Here is a 20,106-nt window from a genome sequence, read left to right as displayed (position 1 = left end):
TTGCTTTCTTTTTTGTTTATTTATCTCGCTACAAGGGCCTGGCCGGCTTGCAGTACAATCCTAGTATAGACGTCTACTCGGAAGCAAGCCCTCCTGAGCTGAGCTCAAAGGCACTTTCTCCCAGGCAAGCGTATAAAAAGCAATGCAGCCTCTCGGAGCGCCATAAGTGACCCTCTCAAGATGGCGGCCGCGTCGGAGGCGGCCCTGACCTCCACATGATGGCAGCTGGAAGAGAGACGCCTGCTTGCCCCTACCAAGATGGCGGTAAGCTCTTCCTCGCCGGAGAAGGTATCACTTCCGGCTGGCGCTCCTTCGCTCCTCTCTGGCTATGGCCGCAGCGGGTCTGTCAGACGCAGAGCTGCGGGCGGAGCTGCTGGCCCTCGGCTACCAGCCGGGGCCCATTACCGATTCCACCCGCAAGCTCTACGCCAAGAAACTCACTCGGCTGAGGGCCGAGGTGGCCGCAGGGCTGAGGAGCCGCGGCAGCGCCGCCCGGACACACCCTCAGGGCCCGAGCGGGCCCGCGAGGCCCAAGGCCGCGGCCGGGCCCAAGGCGGCTCCCCGGGGGCCCCGCGTCCCGGTTAGGAGGGAGGAGAGCGAGGAGGAGGAAGAGGAGGAGGAGGAAGAAGAAGGGAACGACTACGAGCCGCCTCGTCGGGAGGCGGCGAGCGGGAGTCGAGGGCTGCTGCCTCAGAGTGATGACTGGCGGGCAGACAGCGGGCTCGCCGCCGCCCGGAGGCCCCAGTTGACGGCTCGGGAGGGAGCGACGCCGAGCAGCCGCTGGGAGGAGGGCAGTAGCGGGTTGGCTTCGAGGAGAGCCCGGCTGGAGGCGGGAGAAGGCTTCGAGGCCCCTTACCAAAGGGAGGCGGCGGCTCCCAGGTTCACCTCCAGCCCTTCGTGGGGAGCAGCATCCCCAGGAGGTGGAATAGGGTTAAGTCCCAGCAAGTGGTGGGAAAACGAGCAGAGCGTGAGCCCCAGCCTTTCCTGGAAGCCCCCCGTGGTGGGGGGCAGTGCTGCAGGCTTCAGTAACAGGGCCCAGCTAGAGGCCGAAAGGGGGGTCACCCCCAGCTCCTTCAGTAACAGGGCCCACCTAGAGGCCGAAAGGAGGGTCACTCCAAGCTCCTATTTGGGGTCGCTGACCCAAAGGAGTGAAGAGGGCCTGACCTACAGGTCCCCGTGGAAAGCGCAGAAGGAGGTTGGGCTCCCACCCAGGAATTTGAAAACACCGCCATGGGGGGCAAGACAGCTGAGTAGGGAGACACGTTGGGATGGGACGCGCCAGCATGTAGGCTTGAAATCCCAAGCTCAGGGCATAAGGAGGAAAGGCAGAGGCCTAGAATTTTATCTCTCCTGGTTCCTGTGGCTGGCAACCATAGGGCTGCTGGTCATTTTCCTGGGCATCCTTTGGGTGAAGATGATGGGACCTCCCCGACTGGAAGGGCCTGAGAATTGTACGTGTGCGGGATGTAACGCTGCTTTTCCTCTTCAACTCCGCTTCCATCTCTTATTCCTCTTACGGATAGCCTCATTTAGAGTTTTGGTGTTCCAGTCCCTTTTCTTTTCAGCTTGTTGCTTACAGAAACACAGCTTGTAGAACTTTTTTGTGGCAAAAGTTAGCATCCATTCCTTCAAAAGCTCATAATCAATGTACAAAAATGACTGAGGCCGCATGCTCACTATGTCTTCAAAGCACATTTCCCCCCTCAATGAATTCTAGGCACTGTAGTTTGTTAAGGGTTGCTAGGAATTGTAACTCAATGATGGGTTAACTACAGTACCCAGAATCCTTTGAGGGAAAGAATGTTGCAATGTGCTTGAAAGTTATAGTGTGTGCATAGCCTAAGGATGAATACCTTTTCAAATAACCATTATAGGAAGTTTGTCCTGGCCCAGGTTCTAAGGATATGTTGTCAAAAGAAAGCTTTATGATGTCTTTCAGATTGGCTGCCTAGCAACTACTGATCTTGAAATGTTTAATATTTGCACACACCACCGAGATTAAGCAGATGAAAAGGTTCTTTCTACCTTTTGAAAAGGATAGACTGAATTCTCCTGATGTATCAAATAATAATTCTCTTGTATGACTTTAGAATGACAAGTGGGAGGTGAACATGGTTGTTACTAATAGGATGTTTCCTTCACTGTCTTAGACTACCACTCCAAAAGTCATAACAATTACTTCAGTGACTACAAATTCATGATCAATTGGACAGTTTTTCTGGTCACTGTTTTTGCAAAGCATTGTGGGAAAATGTGTAAAAGACTCTTCCCACCCACTTGTATTTTAAAATCTGGTGAACTTTTATGTGGCAATATATATTGGCTGTTACCCTTATGTTACAGATTTATGATGAGGTAGTGGGATGTTCTTACTCATTCCAGAAATCAGTCTAGCATCCTTTCACCAGCATTACAAAGTAACTTTTCCTACAGTATGATAGCAAAATACTGTCTCAGTCAAGATTTGTCTGCACTATGTTTTAATCCATAAGTGTTCAATAAGCTAGATCACATTTTCTGTCTATAGTTATATTCAGAATCAAAACCCCAGATACTCTGCAAAGTAAACAAATGTGCTTATTTTGACATGAATGCAGAATAGTTATTTCTCTTGTCTTGTTACTATGTTATGTCAATCATTTCCTTTTGATGGGAAATCTATGGGTGCTTAACTGTGCAGTAAGTCCCATTGAACAAAATGGGGCACTTCCAAGGAACATTATTAGGTTCATATTGCAGGTTTAACAAAATAACATGCTTAGAAAATAAATTCCAGAAGGGTAGCCATGTCCATCTTCTGTAACAAAACGAAGTGGGATTTAATTCGCAAAAGTTTATGCCACAATGAATCTGTTAGTTTTGAAGATGCTACAAGACTCATTAAAAAAAAATAAAAATCCTTATTTCTTCTCATTCACAGTTAACCTATTGTCCATGGATTGTGAAAGAACTAAAGAAGGTGTAAGTGTGAATCTTCTTACTATCTCCAATGTTAAATTTCGTTAATAAGTACAATGTACAGCTTACCTGTGACTGCTATCAGCCCCAGCCAGTTTGGCCAAAGGCTAGAGATGATGAGGAGTTTGGTCCAACAATATCTGGAGGGCCACAGGCAGTGCATTTTTTTCTGGGGGGGACACAGAACCGTAAACATTTTGTGTCCCCTCATTGAGGGACAGTATTTCATTATGAGCAGGAAAATGCGAGTATTCCTAAACATTTTTTTTTATAGAAAAAAGCACTGCCCACAGGTCACTTAGTATCTGTGTTGCTACAGAAGTAAGCCTCTGCTATTTTCCAAGAGAAATCTAATGATTTATTGGTGTGCAATTAACAGACAGCTTCTTATAGATTAGTAATTCAGACCATGTAAATCTAAGCTGCTGCAAATCTAAATCCTTCTTATCTTACAGAAATATTCGTTAGTCAGTTGTAACAAAAGTGAGACTGATTTGTGACAAGGATTTCATCTGTAAAGCTACTTTTCAATAACAAGCTTAATAGAGCTAACAGCCTTTAATCTCTCCTGATGTACGCATGTAGTTGTAACTTTTTCTGTAACATGTAGCTGAATAAGACAAACCTTGTTATACAATATAGTGCATATAATTAAAATGAAAGCCCTTGATTTGTTTTTTGTACATACGTAGATTTAAGATTATTTATCATCAAACTTACTTAGAATATTATAATTTGAGATCTGAGGGCTGTATAGTTTTTGTACCCCCCCACCCCAAAATCCAATGTTTTACAGTGCACATAATCCACAGGATGTGATGGGTTTTATTCTGATAGTGACTGCAGTGAAGGGAACTGATATATATTGAGTCCTCTCATTCTCCCCGTCATCATACAAAATGATATACTTTCGCAATGACATTTGCAGAAAGAGAGAATTAAACTTCTGGCAAGAAATGAGGTCTTATGAGTCCATCCTTAGTTTTCAGTAGCTAAATTAGAGCACATGAGAAATGTCCTATTTAATAGTTGTAATTTTTGTAGTTGGTTGAATTAAAGATCTGTTGAATAATTTTCTCTCTTAATTTTTCAGTACTGTCAGGAAAAACATGAAGAAATGATAATGACCATTCTGTATGAACTATACAATTATCTTGCAGTTCAAGCTGGTGAGTTCTCATTTATCTTTTTACCAAACACTTTGTTCAAAGAAAATAGGTGTATACTAGCTAGCTATTTTCAACCTTAATTTGAATTTAAAACAGCGAGGACTGTTTTGTTTCCCTTCAAAGGCTGCAGAGGAATGTAGGGAAAGCAGCCTTTCTAAATCTGAGCTGCATTATTATTAAAACAATGACCCCCTAGTATGGCACTGATGTTTTCACTTAGATGAAATGAGATTTAGGGTCATAGTCGACTAATCCATTGTGCTAGTGTGAGACCATGCAAGGATTCCCACTAGCGCAATGGGTATTCCCTCCTTTCCTCCAACTGCACATACGCTGTGCCATTCCCAAATCAGCTCTGGGAGGATGGGGGAAAGCACAGTACAAATTTGATGAGAAGAGAGGGGGACAAGGTTCCATCAAGTAAGGAAAATCCTTATGCTAACATAACCTTAGCATTTGTGCTATGTCAAGCATTTCTCAGGTGTGCTTTCCTGATGTGACGCCCACTCCATGTCCAAAATAAAGATGCAGTTCACAAGTTAAGTTCAAGACCTTCTTCTAGCTTTCACAGATACACAGCATAGTTTTAAAGGGCTGGCCAACACAACCCAACAATTTCCAGAACACTGTTACATTTAGCAGCTGACTAATCAAAATATCCCAAAGGATATTGATACGCTTTTCCCTGTGAAAGCCGTGGTTGTGTGCTGATGGTGAGCTCATCCTTCACCTATCTCATCCTGGATATATGGAATGTTTCCAGGAATGAGTTCCCTGATCACAGCAATGTATATGTCCCCTTTCCACCAGGCTGGCCCATTTTATATCATTAACCGTTACGTTTCTCTGTATGTATCCCCATCTGCATTGCAGAACTGAACTGTGTCTGGAAAAACCTTTGGAGATCACTACTAGGCAGCATTTATTTAACGCCAACAAGGTCCTAAATGCAGTAGGCTGTAATCCTCTGCACACATTGGACACAGTGGGACTTTCAAATCAGAATGCAAAGGATTGCACTGTCAAATAACCTCTTGCATAGTTTTCAAGGTAGTTGGTATCTTGAACATTAATTTTTTGGCAGCTGTCAGCACAACAGACGTTTTAATAGCTGGCCGAAACTACTGTGAGGGCAGTGGATGGTAGGGGTTTTATGCCACTGTTTCATATAGTAGGCTTGTTTCCTGAATTTCAGTAGTTCTTAAGCTTTGTTGAAATTAATTTGTTTGTTCTTTGTACATCACATTTTCTTACCTTGTGGCCACTCTGCAGGGAAGGATACTTAAAAGTCTTTTGAACTAAAAATCAATGTCTGGTTATGTTCTTTATAACCACAGTGCTGTACATTCACAGTGGGGGGCGGTGCATAAACTGCTTGCACTCCTGAATAATTCGGCCGCTTTTCAGTTCAGATTTTGAAGTTTAAGTTTAAAATTGGGTTGTGTCATCAGCGTGTGGTGGAAATATCAAAGCGTTCTTGATGGCTTCATGGCCTTGCAGATGAGAAACCAGTTTTCAAAAGAAAACTGGCACTGGACAACTGCTTGTCAGGCTGTATCTTAGAGTGTCCATTACAAAAGGCAGCAATCCCGTCTCACTCCCCTCTTGTGTTTATTGTGAAAGTTGTAGTACTAGTATGCCACCCTTCTTCCAAAGATCACAGGCAGTCACAACAAAATGGCGAAAACAAAATACATAATAAAAACAAGAACAAAGAATTAGCCCTCCTCCCACAAGCACATTTTAAGGGCCATAGAATGTTAATCAGCCATAGGCCTGGTTATAGAGAAATGTTTTCGCCTGGCACCTAAAGATTTGTAATGAAGGCATCAGGTGAACCACAGAACATAACCTGACCAGAAGCTAAGTGGCAGGCCCACCCTAAAACTTTTTCAGCATTGGAAGCCGGTCAACGTGTAACATCCCTGATCCCATCCCGAATGTGAATCACCATGAAAGCATTTTTTTAAGGGGCATGTGGGGGTGTCCTCAGACATGTTATAAATCTTTGTATAATTCAGTAAATTTTTCAGGCACTGTTTAATAGTATCCTATTAGCCCAAAGCATTAGGCAAGGTACAGTTACACAAAGGAGGAACACATACATGCATTTCTTCTAAGGTATGAGCTGCTCTCTTGGAATAAATGTGAGGTTTGATTGCCTTATGCTAGCGTATATACAGCACTGCAAATTTTATTAAGTCATAAAACTAAACCAGGTCTATATTCTGTAAAAACATTTTGGCTAGCATTAAAAGTGCTTTAAAAAGGAACTTAGCTCAGTGCTTCTGTACTATTTGGCAAGTTTCATGATTTCCATGTCAATAATTTTTTCTGTCTCTCCCACCACCACCAGGCAACTTTGAGTGTGGAAACCCTGATAATCTAGAAAGTAAATGCATTCCAGTTAGTGTGGCAAATGAATATATAGAGGTAAGCAAGGTCATGACATTTTTCTATTTTGGTATATATTTCTATCTGCTATTTAGTGCATTAAAACTACCTTCTATTTTATTTTTTCCCTTCAGTAATTTTTATTATTATTTTGGCTGTTACTTGGTTGGCATTTTTTTATTTGGGTTGTTGCGTTGGAAAACCTAAATAATATGACTGCTGAAACTTGCAGTTTCTTTTTCCATTTGAGAAACCAAAATCTTCCAGCATTTTAAAGTCGTTGCTTACAAAGCAGTAGTAAACACATTGCTTTCCTCTTTTCTTTTGTGTACCTCTATAGAGAAAAGGATTGTTAGTATACTATAGTTATGCACACCTATGGAGTGTGTTCCTGCATCAAATATGATCATAAAATTATAGTCTTAGCTACTTGAAAAACTGAATAGAATCCTAACACATTTTAATGTATTTAAAGCGTTGCTAAACTAATTGTGCTGTAAATAGGAGACTACCTGGGTGGGTGCCCTATGTATATTTTCTCAAATTCTGTGGAAAAGCAGGTGGAATATAAATATAATAAATTAAATAGTATGGAAAGAATGTATTTACAGAAAAGTCTCACTGCTAGCTGAATGCAGAATTTACATCTTGGGGCCCACTTCCTTACAGAATGTGACTGCCTACAGTGCACAAAGGTTTGCGGATGCTTTGCAGCAGTTACTGGACAATCACAGAGACTCAGGCATATGGTAAGTTCATTGGAATGACCTGTGTTAAATTTATCTCCATATCTGTTCACTATCCCATGAGATTCAGTGGAGATGTGACTCAGGGAACCATAAGTGACTGTTTGAAAAACAAGCAGTGTAAGACTTTCCCTAGGAAGACCCCCAGGCTTCTAGAACTAGCTAACTACAAGTGTTCTTCTAAACCTGGCACTGTAAGATGTTTTTATTTAGATTTGCATTTGACCTGCAGAATTTGATACCCACCAAGTTGCCCACCTGTGGTTTGGTAATTCACCTCCTTTTGCTTTCTGCCTGAGATTGCCAAAACATGGGTTGACGGGCATCTGGAAGGTCATAGTTGCTAGCTGTGCAGCTCCATGACTCTCAAAGAAATGAAAGGCTGGATTTATAAAGGTGCAGTTGTACCAGGGCCCAATGCCTGCAAGGGGGCTTGGACTGAGCTTCCTTTCTCTCCTCCTCCTACTCTTCAGTGTCCCCCTACATCTTATAAAGCAAGATGTGCAAACACCCTTTTAAGCAATTTCTGAGAGATAAGCCAGCCTGGCTACTCCCACTTTTCAGTGTTTGTAGTCTGTGAATGAAGTCAGAACTGTGATGAGTGAGTTATTTGGACAACATAGTACAGGAATCCCTGCAGTTCTAAAGAGCTGCTTTTCTCCTCTCCCCGTTAGAGTGTGCTTTCCTTTCCTGCTTCTGTCCTTGGGATTTCTATAGTTTCTTTCCATTCCATTTTGTTCCTTTTTAAAATGAAAGAAAACCGATCTGCTCTCCACAATCCCCCACCCCCAGTGGCTATAGGTAGTGTTCGAAACTCCCATTGTTCTAGGCGCATTTTGCGTTAAGGAATTTCATTAGTGCAAGCAGTTTCTGAGCTCTGGGCACAGTACTGCACCTAAGATTTCAGAGATTTCAGATTAAAACTGCATAGTGGAAGGAGGACTTTTTCTGCCTCCCCACTTCCAGCTACTCTGAAAGCTGGAGAACAGACCCTCTTAAAAATAGTAGGGGGTGGGCAGGGAAAGGACTAGACCATCGGAAAAATGAACATAATATTTTAGCAGCAGTTAATTCATTTTCAGCTTTGTATTCTTGTTATAAAAAAGTGTGCCTAGACATAACCTAGGTTTAAGATGCCATTTAGCTCCTAGCTTTCATTTCTCAGTTTCTAACACGGGATATAGGTCTAAAATAACTCCTTAGTAATAAGTCTATTGTGCACTCTAACCTGGGAGCAATCACAGCTGAACACGAGTGGAATTGTGCATCTAAAGCATCCAACCATCTGGCCAGGTTAGTATTGGTTGAAGCCTTGGAGGTATATTTAAGTGGGAGTGGGCAGAAAAATCTGGCGCTTTTGTAGTACAAAGGTGCATCGCTCTGGTTAAAGGAACCAAAAGTTGACACCTATGATAAAAGCACCAAGTCCCCTTTTGTAGCCATTTAATGCCTCCTCCTGTATCTCCACAACAGGCATGCAACACAGGTTTGACTGACTGACACAGGTTAGGAAGTGAGCAAAACCAATGAGATTTGAGTATAAAATATAAAAACGCGTGTGTATTCATTTTGTTGGTTGTCAAAGGTTCGTGTTTTGCTATAGGCTGTAAAACTGCATTCTCAGAGTATTTATATGATAGTCCATGAAAGTAATAATAAATTTGTGAGTCTTTAAGAAATATCTTGACATATTTTCTGGTACTTTATTTCATGCATTCCTTTTGGGAGGAAGAGAGGCCTGTTTGATGAACTGCACCATCCCTCCAACTGCCTTAATGTGGCCTTGATGATGTTTGCAGGCCTGACTTGTAATGCTTGGCTGTTACTCTTTATTCCTTTTTTATTTGTGGAAACTAGTGTGGTGTAATGATGGGGACTTCCTGGTTCAAATCTTGCATCTCCTTAGGACAGTTGCTCTCCATTCATACCTGTAATATGGAGATGATAACAGCCTACCCTACAGGGGGAAGGTAGGAGAAGTCCCACTGCACACTCAGAAATCCTTGTGCTTGCAGGATGCTTATTTAGCACAGCTCTGGATATAACTCAGTACATAGACTGGCTGTCATTTCTCAGTCTGAAACCTCAATGGATCATATGAGGTAAGCAATATTCTGGCACATCATAACTGAGAAACCTGAGTCTCTCTCCCTGCTAATACCAGGGTGTTGCTTGAAATACCAACAGTTCAGAATGCAGTGATCTCTCAGTTATGGAACAAGAGTACACTGTGCCTTTTCTGGTCTTTCAGGTGGACTGTAAAACTGATTCCAGTCCTCTGAAATTTATTAATTTTATTTTGTTTTAACTGGTTGATACTGATTGAACTGGTTGATACCATGTACTTTATACAGGTGGCTGAAATATGAGCTTGGTTGTGCTGGCCTAGCTTTCATGTGATTTAAATTCAGGAGATTCACGGAGCATTTGTTCCCGTTCTCTTGTGCTCGAAGTAAATGTGGTTATATTAAAGGGAAGTTTTATGCTCTTTAAGGCATCTATAACACACGAAATTTGGATGATCTTGGTCACATCTTGAGAGTAGCTAACTTGCTCACTGGCATAAAGGGCAATATCCTTGCTGTCATTCAGTTGGTTCTGAAAGAACAGAATAAGCTTTTTTTTTTCAGCAGATGAGTTTGTTTATTTGTAAATGGCGGCTGCAGACTGTGTCTGGAGAGCAAACATCACCCTGTGCAAATCATTTCAGCTCTTTGAAAAATCATGCCATCTCTCTGAGTGCCTATTATATATTTATAAGGACTTCCTTGCCTGTCTCGTCCCGATATTATAGATTACTCTCTTGAACTGTGAGGGAGATATCAAGAGCCACTTGCTGCCGGCAGGGAGCCCATATAAATATATTTTCAAACTCTCTAATACAGATGTGCTATTTGAAAACACAATTATTTTGGTGAGCAGGAAAGGATGGATAATAGCAATTTGAAATGCATTCCTTTGCAGTTACCAGGGATTCACGCCAGCTAGTGTGCTAAGATTATTCCATCTCCACTCATCTTAGTTATTTCTGTATGGTGTAGAATTCTTTATTTGAGACTCTCCATTTGAAGTCCTGTCTACAAAAGTTACTGTTGAAATTCCCATAGGCCTCAAATTACTTACTGTTTCTCATGGAGCTTGTAGTCATGTCTCAGTTCAATATTTTTTTTGGTAGGGTTAGCCTGTTTTCTCAACAGATTTTAAATCTGTTCAGCCACTGTGGCTTCAGTCTAACCAAAGATATTGGGAACAATTGTTTTAAATTAGCCCTTTCATCCTTTCACAGAAGTCCCGGCACACTTATAAGCGTGATGTAGTGATTAGAGTGTTGGGCTCAGACTTGGGGTACCAGGGTTCAAATCACCAATAGGCCGTGAAACTTGCTGGGTGACCTTGGGCTGGTCACTGCTTCTCAGCCTCACAGACTTGTTGTGAGGATGAAATGGGTAGGGGGAGAATCATGTATTCTATCTTGAGTTCCTTGGAGGAAAGGTAGGATTTAAAAATAATAAGAAAATAAATAAATAACTATAATTCCTCGAGTTCGTTGTGGGGAGCCATTGTTGTTAAAATGGTATCAGATTCAATCTTTTATCAAGGCAGAATGATAGAAGAGTAAAACAATTTGCCTGTATATGTGTCCCTTTTGAAGCCAGTGAGATTAGTGCACAAATTTGCATAGAATGCCAGGTACCAAATTTTAATTATTTTAGTATGGAATACAGTTCTGAGTAATGCTTTGAAGGTGATCCCAAAAGTACAGTCTTGCTGTGTTTTCATGTAAGTTGGTACATGCCAATGCCTCAGTTCAGTAGTGTTTATTAGATTTCAGACATAATTTTGAGGCCTTCTTAACTCTCTCACTGCTGTAGAATAATTCAACAAGCCCGAGGCTGTGAGCAACAACAAAATACTCTCCTCCCCTAATCTCATTATCTAAAACTCTGCTGTAACCTAATGTTCGAAAACGTGTTCCATTTTTCCATTCTTTGTATAGGAAGACTCCACACTGCTAAACACTGTTCCCTTAGGGACATGCTTAGAATTGCTGGTGGGATGGAATTCAGTGCTTTCTAATTAAGATTTTCTTCACTGTTACAAGTCATAGCCTGGAAGCGTAAAATACATTCCCCAGTTTTGTATTCACCATAATTAAGAGTTTCATCAACACTTGAGCAAATGGATCCTGTTCTGGCAGCTCAATATGAAACTCAATAAGAATGTACAGCATACTAAAGACCTGCTGCAGGCTTTCCAACAAATGTTGTGTGAACTTATTTGACACTGTTCTGTTAAGAGCAGAACCAAATAAGACAGCTGTGCTTGGAAACCCTGCTGCATATTTTAAGATCTTTCAGAAACTTGGGATCCAAATAATCCATGGGGATGGGTAAAAAGTTGAGTGTGATGCAGTATGTCAGGAGCTTATATGCACTGCTCAGCAGTGTTTCTTGGCCAACTGATTTGGACTATCTGTAGGATGAGCTATTAATTGCAACCCTGGTGTGACATCAGTTAGCTGCCAAAAATGTGATCACCTGGATTTTTTTTTATATACACTGATTGAAAAGGCCTGGAGACTGGGAATTCTACAGCAGGGCTCTTCCAGATTTCCTTTAGTGAGCCTGCAGAGACTAGAGTCAAAGTGCGGTAATTGCTGTACTTCTTCCATCTTTCTGTTTTGCGGTAATTCCTTTATCTGCCTTCAACTGCTGAGAGAGGTTTTCACAGGTATTTTACCAGCATGTGCTAGGGCTGGGCAATATCAGCTTTTCAACATTACGGTGTATCACCAACCAAACACTGTGGTTTGGTGGTATACCACAATGTTGAAAAAACAAGATGCATTGGCCTCTGTGTGCCAGACACCAGGTGAAACTGCCCCAGCTCTCACCTCGAGTTTCACCCAGGCTCGCAGGGTGGGACAATTCAGCTTGTTTGCGCCACTCAGCTGGGAGGATGAAAGGTCCCCCTCCCAGCTGAGACAGACCCAGTGCTCTTGCCACTCACACACAAGCAACAGAAGCTTCAGGGTGAAATTGCCCCGTGCTCTTGCACAGGCAGAGCATTGGGGCTCCTTTAACTGTTCGCTACAGAGAACGGCAAGCACACTCCCCTCAACTGAACAGTTTCACAGAACCCCCACCCTGTTGCAGGCTTGTGTGAGCCAGGGCTGAGCTAGGGGCTTCTTTAACTGCGGCAAGGGCAGCTGCACACTCCTCAGTTTAAAGATGCAGAAGGAGGAACAAGCTGTATCGAGGCCCGTCGGCAGAGTAGAATAATAATAATAATAATAATAATAATAATAATAATAATAATAATAATTTATTATTTATACCCCGCCCATCTGGCTGGGCCTCCCCAGCCACTCTGGGCGGCTTCCATAAAAACCAAAAATACAATAAAATATCACACGTTAAAAACTTCCCTGAACAGGGATGCCTTAAGATGTCTCCTGAATGTCAGGTAGTTGTTTATCGCTTTGACATCTGCTGGAAGGGCGTTCCACAGGGCGGGCGCCACTACCGAGAAGGCCCTCTGCCTGGTTCCCTGTAGCTTTGCTTCTTGCAATGAGGGAACCGCCAGAAGGCCCTCGGCGCTGGACCTCAGCATCCGGGCAGAATGATGGGGGTGGAGACGCTCCTTCAGGTATACTGGACCGAGGCCGTTTAGGGCTTTAAAGGTCAGCACCAACACTTTGAATTGTGCTCGGAAACGTACTGGGAGCCAATGCAGGTCTTTCAAGACCGGTGTTATATGGTCTCGGCGGCCGCTCCCAGTCACCAGTCTAGCTGCCGCATTCTGGATTAGTTGTAGTTTCCGAGTCACCTTCAAAGGTAGCCCCACGTAGAGTGCATTGCAGTAGTCCAAGCGGGAGATAACCAGAGCATGCACCACTCTGGCGAGACAGTCCGCAGGCAGATAGGGTCTCAGCCTACGTACCAGATGGAGCTGGTAAACAGCTGCCCTGGACACAGATTTGACCTGTGCCTCCATGGACAGCTGTGAGTCCAAAATGACTCCCAGGCTGCGCACCTGGTCCTTCAGGGGCACAGTTACCCCATTCAGGACCAGGGAATCCTCCACACCTGCCCGCCTCCTGTCCCCCAAAAACAGTACTTCTGTCTTGTCAGGATTCAACCTCAATCTGTTAGCCGCAGTTTCACTCAGTGATATATCATTGGGGAAACCACCACCGCTCCTGAGTCCCTCTGCTAGTGGATGCTGCCAGCAGAGGGACTCAGGAGCAGTGGCGGTTTCACCAGTGATATACCGCTGAGTGAAACTGATGTCACGGTCTGCTCCTCATACCGGTCCTGGGGATAAATTGATATATCACCCAGGCCTAGCATGTACAGACTCTTAAATTCTATATTCACACATTCTGCTGTCATGCAAGTCCATTTACTCAACTACTGTACATGGTTTGAATGCACTCCATGCCCAGTTACCAAATATCCTGAGTCAATCATCTCTTGCATTGAGACTCTCTTATCACTGTTTACTCTGCTGGGTCCATGGGAAGCCAAGTTCCTGTAAAGCCCCTCTGGTATCTGAGGAAGTATGCATTCACACGAAACCTCATACCAGTAACTAACTTAGTTGGTCTCTAAGGTGCTACTGGAAAGAATTTATTTATTTGTTTTGTTTTGTTTCTCCTCTGGCACAGTTAGCCAAACTATCTTTTTGTGGGGATTAGGAGCTGGAATTATCCTAGTGGCCATTTCAAGTATTTTCTCATTCTGCAGGATGAGGTTTTTCCTTATTGCAGATTTGCACAGAATAAATTTGGTGTGCATATAATTGTAGGCTTTCCCCTCATCCTTTTCCAAAGATGCACCAACATTTAATGTAGGTGAACTTAACATTTTCCCCAACAAAATTAACTGCTGGAATTTGTTTCAAGGAAAATAGACTCAACATGCATGCACACTTTCACTTGATCTCTGTGCAGTCACTGGAGGAGGGAATCCAGTTTAAAAGTTTAATCTCCTGTATACTGTACTAAGAGGTGCTGTCAGAAGAAACAAAAATACTATAGAAGAGGACTACCTTGCTAGTGTGCTATCTTTCTTTGCTCTCCTCTCATATCCTCCTCAATCTGCTGTTAATGAGCCACTGCTGGAATATTCTGAGAAGGTTGGGAGCAAGAAACTAAGGAGTGTGATGGAGAGGATAGCATGTTTATAATAAATATGGACCATCAACTTCTTTGCATTGTTCAGTCAAGGAATCTTTCTGCTTCATCCTTTCAGGTTACAAGGCGATGAGAGTTCCGAAACAGTTACCGCAGTGAGCCAAGTGGTTTGTCTCGAATCCACCCGTCCCCGGATGGGCTTAGGCTGCCGTTTCCGCCGGGCACTGCATACAGCAATTACTAACCTATTTATATTCTTTTGGAGTAAGTTTTCCCCTACTTTATCTGTGACAGCCAAGTCTTGTACAGTATGAGATTCTGGAAGGTTGAGGGAATAATGAGTGAAATTGCTGAATATTTAATCTTGGGCCTAACAGCAAGAAGCAGTCTTGAGACTGGCTCATGCACTGTGGGTGTTTGCCATTTCATGAAAATCATCCCGTGGAGGTCTCTCTGTGTGCACCACAACTTCATGCAGTTGTGCTCTGGCATTTACCCCAATGAATTCTGCCCTCCTCCTCACAAGGCACTATTAATACCCTGCTTCCTTAACAGTCAGAGTATTATTCTTAGTCATGCATTGCTGACTAAGCACAGATCACGCACACACATTAGGTGAGATCCAAAGTAGTGTGGTTAGGCATACATTCGTGCAGCAGGGTTTCTGCTTCCTCTCTTTCTCCTGCAGCCATCTGTTCTCCCCCTCAAACCTCCAGAAGGTTGCCCACCCCCAAAGGAAAATTTTGGGAGCTGCATGAAGAAGAAGCAAAACCTAGAACCCCACTGTGCAAGAGGATTTTCGTTGCACAAATGGGCAGACCTCATTGGGTGTCTTCTGTTGTAGGGGGAATTCCCTGCAAAGAATGTGCATGTGAATGATATAAATGGGAACAGGATTTAAGAGGAAAGTACCAGCAGTCGGCCTTTATGCAGCTAGTGTGTTATAGTGGATGTTGTTTGGATTTAGACTTGGGAGGGGGAGACAAGGTTTCAAATTCCCACTCAGTCATAAAGCTTGCTTGGACCAGTCACTATGAATTGTCAGGATAAATTGGGATAGCTCTGAATTTCTTTGCTGAAAACGTGATATACTGTGATGATCTGCCGAGTTGGTGAAAACGAAGTGTTATGTTGCCATATTTGTAACTCAATCCTTCACTGAAGTCTTCAGTTAACAGTAATTTAACTTGGTTTGCTGAAGCATAGAGATACCCCGTGAACTAGCAAAGCTAGTCTGGTTTTATTTTGTTTTTAATCTACAAATATTGCAAATGTAGCTGTATAGCACCTTCCAAGAAACACATCTCTGCATAATGGCTATACAGTGGTACCTCGAGTTAAGTACTTAATTTGTTCTGGAGGTCCGTTCTTAACCTGAAACTGTTCTTAACCTGAAGCACCACTTTAGCTAATGGGGCCTCCTGCTGCCCCAGCACAATTTCTGTTCTCGTCCTGAAGCAAAGTTTTTAACCCGAGGTACTATTTCTGGGCTAGCGGAGTCTGTAACCTGAAGCATATGTAACCCGAGGTACCACTGTATGCTGGGTGCATGGATGGGAATTTTTAGAGAGCGCCTTTGATAACTGATCTTAAGGATAGCAATGAAATATTTCAGGCTAACTCGTGTGTATTTAGAAGATTTCATCTCTGTGCTTCCTTCCTCACAGGTTTAGCTTTCCTTTGGGGGATTCTGATTCTTCTAAAGTATTACTGGCGGAAAAGGGAAGAAGAGGAACGGGACATGTATAAAATGGTGCAGAAAATCATAGGTAGCATTCACCTGCTAGTCAAATTATAGGTAAAATCCTCTCAGTTTCATCAGTTTGCTTATTTTCCTGACTGCATGCGTTGTTCTCTCAACAGCTGCCGTCCAAGGTCACTACAAAGAATGGGAGCAGAATCTGGAACGGTACCCATATGTAGGCATCCTTCACATCAGAGACACACTCATCCCACCACAAGACAGGTGAGTTTTTCTTTGCCTTTATTAACGGTCCTGATTAAGGTACCGTGGAGATATGAGGTCAGTCTTCCAAAAAGGTGGCCAACCAGTTGTCCCTGAGAAGCAGGCTGAGGAAGCAAGCATCCCCTCATATTTGTCACCAATATTTGGAATGCCTAAGTACTATTTTCCTCCAAATATAGATAATAGCCACTGATAGGACCAGTCTTTCAGGGATGTGCCTGATCATTTCAAGCCATCTACGCTCGGGAACACGATAACCTGCAGCAATGAGCTCTATAAGTTGATTGTTCATGGGTCAAATGAATATTTCCTTCTGCTTGGCCTGACACTTTTGCAGAAGATGTCTTTTGAGTTCCAGTATTTAGAGAGAGAGATATCTACAATGACATGGAAAGTTGGAAAGGGGCCTTTTCCCCCCTTTTGTACCTTCAAATGTTGGCTGCTACAGAAATGATCCTTGGTTGATCGTGCTCTAAGCATTAGATTAGACCACCATTTTCCTGCATTGCACAAATGCTCAGCTTTGGTTACAGTGCTCTTTTTTTTTTTATCCCCAGGAAAAAAATGAAGCGGGTTTGGGACCGAGCAGTGGACTTCCTCGCTTCAAATGAGTCACGTATTCAGACCGAGTCGCACAGGGTGGCAGGAGAGGATATGCTGGTGTGGCGTTGGACGCAGCCTTCTTACCTCTCTGATTCAGATCATTAGCTCTGACCAGAGGCCAAGCCATTGGTTTAACACTGTGCAGGGCAATGTGCCCTCTTCTAGCTAGGGAATGTCCTGTTGCCCATACTCAGGTGAACCCCTGATACTACTGTACATGTGTGTGAGAGCTGTAGAATGACTCCTTGGGGGTGATCATTTTCTGTAAGGAATATAAATGTTGAAATGCAGGTGCACACCAAAGTTACTCTCATGGCATATATTTGGCTTCCATAACGTAACAATTAAAAAAAAAGAAACGGGATCCCTTGCCCCAATTGAAAGATGCCATTGATAGTTTTGCTTTGGTATTAGGGAAGCCTGTATCTGACCATCTACTCAGAATGTCGGTGCTAAGACCACTAAAAGATGCTTTGTAAAGGTCTTCATTACAGAAGCACTGTGGATAAGAGTGGACAGCAAATATGCGAGGCATATTTGTTCTTAGAAACTGATCAGGAATAATCTACTGGCATTGTTTATTGGGTGATGGGTGGGGCTGAGAGGACCAGGTCTTGAACCTTTGGAGGCAAGGTGGGAGGGGCTTAAAGCTTTTTTCCTTAGGCAGTGGTAGGGGAGCACATTTTCTTACGAGAGCAGTAGAAAGCATTCAGTCTTAAAATGGCTTGGTGGGGAGCACCAGAAAGCAACAGCTGTGCTTTTGGGTCATGTGCCATACTGGAGAGCAGATGGGGCACCAACAGTGTTTGGTACAGAATCAACTCCTCACAAATCAAGTGTTTACAGGATTGCCCAAGGAGTGGAAATCTTTTATTCAGCCAATATAGGAACATGTTTTGTGCATATAGCACCTTAGTTGGTCCACGTTCATGCTGGTTTGTTTGTGAGGGGGAGAAACACACCAAAATTGCCATGCACCTCTTCAGTGACGTCATAAAGTCCGAGGCTCTGGCATGATGGCACGTCATTCCATTATTGGTTCAAGGCATCCACTTAACTCATTATGAACTTCACCTCTGTCCGGTGGATATAGCAAGTGGCATATGAATTTGGAATAAAGTGTGCACATTTGAGCCTCTCTAAGTAAAATGAGCTGAGCCTTTATGCTACCTTTTATGACATGTTTTGTTTCAACTGGCATATTTATTTGCAAGTGGGTGGTAGCCTGAACTTGGAAGTTTGCCCTTTTACTCCCCCTGCTGGCAGAGCTGAAAAACTGACGGATTGGAGTTTTCACCTAGGTGCCCTTCGAGGCTGTTTTAGCAGCATGCAGCAATTCATTATGTGCCTCCTGCTGATTCATCAGTGCTGAAATCAGTGCAAAGAAAAGCAGCCTCCAAAAACAAAGCACCAGGAGGTCTTATTGGTTAAGTAGAAGAAAATCTTGCATTCATTTAATTTTATCCCCACATGTTGCCATCTGTAGCGTAGGCGGTGTCTTAGAGCAAAAGAAGAGATGTAACAGATGTCTCCGTGACATTAGCCATCCTTTTTTTTTTACACACAAACACTCCCCTTCTACTGTTGAAGCAGATAATCAAATTATTGCTTTTAATGTATTCTTAATTTCTGCTGATGTTTGCAAAAAATTCCACAGTGCCTGCATTCTTAGGGCTTTAAAAGAAACATTTGTGGGTATTTTTTACCATCAGACTCTCAAGAGGAAATGCCAAACAATATTATGTACAGTTGACTAAGCTGTTCATTTATTTTTATGTAGATGGGCTGGTGCTATTTATTATACATTTTGTCTCTGTCCATTTTATCTTGCAAAATAAAAATTTGCTACAAATGGGACTGACTGATATTGGTAACTAGTACCATCTCCTGTCAAGGCAGATGCAGGCAATTTTATTTCTCTGGATATTTAATGCTGAAAGCACTCCTGAACTGAACTTCATCTGATTATATTGGGTTGCAATGAGTTATAGACAGCACTGGACAAGCACAATGGTACTTGTAAAAACTAAGGCCCTTAGGGTGAGGTCCCATCATCCCTGACCATTGGCCATGTTGGCTAGGGCTGATGAGAGCCTGATTCCAACAACATCTGGAGGGTACTACACTGGCCTGCAAATAACCAAAGCTAAACTCCAGCCTTCAGAAACAATTTACAAACATCCACAATGTCTGAGGATTTTAAAAGTTGAAGGGAAATGATAAGTTTCCATAATGGATTTGGAAGAGAGATCATCCTGCTTTTGCCCCAGTAAACACTTGTTAAGCCTGTTTGACCAAGAAGTGATAGTGGGATAAAAATCTCTCAAACTGCTTTAAACTCTTAAGACATTCACCTGGTTTCCCGCAACACCCTAACTCACTAAGCTGGGCTTTAGCTTAGCGAGAGAGCATGTGAACATGCTGTGTCCTGGGGAGGAACTTGCAGCCACTTTGCTCTTTTTTGGTCCTCCTAGCTAAGGTTTGGCTTAGCGTGCCAACCAGACAAGTTTGTAGTTCACAACAACATACAGAATAAAATATAACCACAATTAAATATAATTCATTAACAGTTACAAAACAAAACACAATTTAAACAAAGCATGACACTAATAATCACCAGGGCAAACAAACATCTCATGTTAATAAATGCTGAAACAATGCCTAACAATAAAATACAAAACATCCAAATAGCACCAAGCCCTGGCCTTGCTTAGTGCAGCTGCAAAAAATGACGAGGAGCAAAATGGATTCAAGCTTCTACCCAGGGGCCCTTACATCACACAGTCATGTTTGGCTTAGGGGTCTTATGCAAACAAGGCCATGGTTCGTTTCCAGCTTAAAAGACCTGGTTTGCAGAATGTACTGAAATAACTTGTAAGACAAAATGGACCCCTTGCAAAATGAAAATACAAGCAATGAACTATGCCCTGAGAGACAGTAACTTCTAAACAAAGCTGGGGATCTGAACCCAAGGCCAAGTCGAATTCCTTCACTGTACAGAAAACGTCACCTGAGCCACTAGTGAGGGGCTCGAAGAGAAAACAAAAACTGAATGCAGCCAGCACTTAGTTTTTCTTTTTGTCCTCCTTCGCCATTAATGAAATAATTGGGGTATCCCCTGCTTCTACATCG

General features: G+C 42.8%; 1 protein-coding gene across 1 annotated transcript; it reads left to right on the top strand.

Annotated features, from left to right (window-relative positions):
* The first annotated feature begins 306 nt into the window (after nt 1–306).
* LEMD2 (LEM domain nuclear envelope protein 2) lies at nt 307–18,831 on the top strand. Its single transcript, XM_082226859.1, has 9 exons — nt 307–1,451; nt 2,921–2,961; nt 4,052–4,127; nt 6,484–6,560; nt 7,191–7,270; nt 14,524–14,669; nt 16,073–16,174; nt 16,269–16,371; nt 16,929–18,831. The coding sequence occupies exons 1-9, from the start codon at nt 329–331 to the stop codon at nt 17,077–17,079; spliced, it is 1,899 nt and encodes a 632-aa protein (XP_082082985.1). The 5' UTR covers nt 307–328; the 3' UTR covers nt 17,080–18,831.
* The last annotated feature ends 1,275 nt before the right edge of the window (nt 18,832–20,106 follow it).

This window comes from Podarcis vaucheri, assembly GCF_965113315.1.
Source record: "Podarcis vaucheri genome assembly, chromosome: 6".
Taxonomy (NCBI): Eukaryota; Metazoa; Chordata; class Lepidosauria; order Squamata; family Lacertidae; genus Podarcis; species Podarcis vaucheri.
This window is presented reverse-complemented; position numbering and strand designations above follow the sequence as displayed.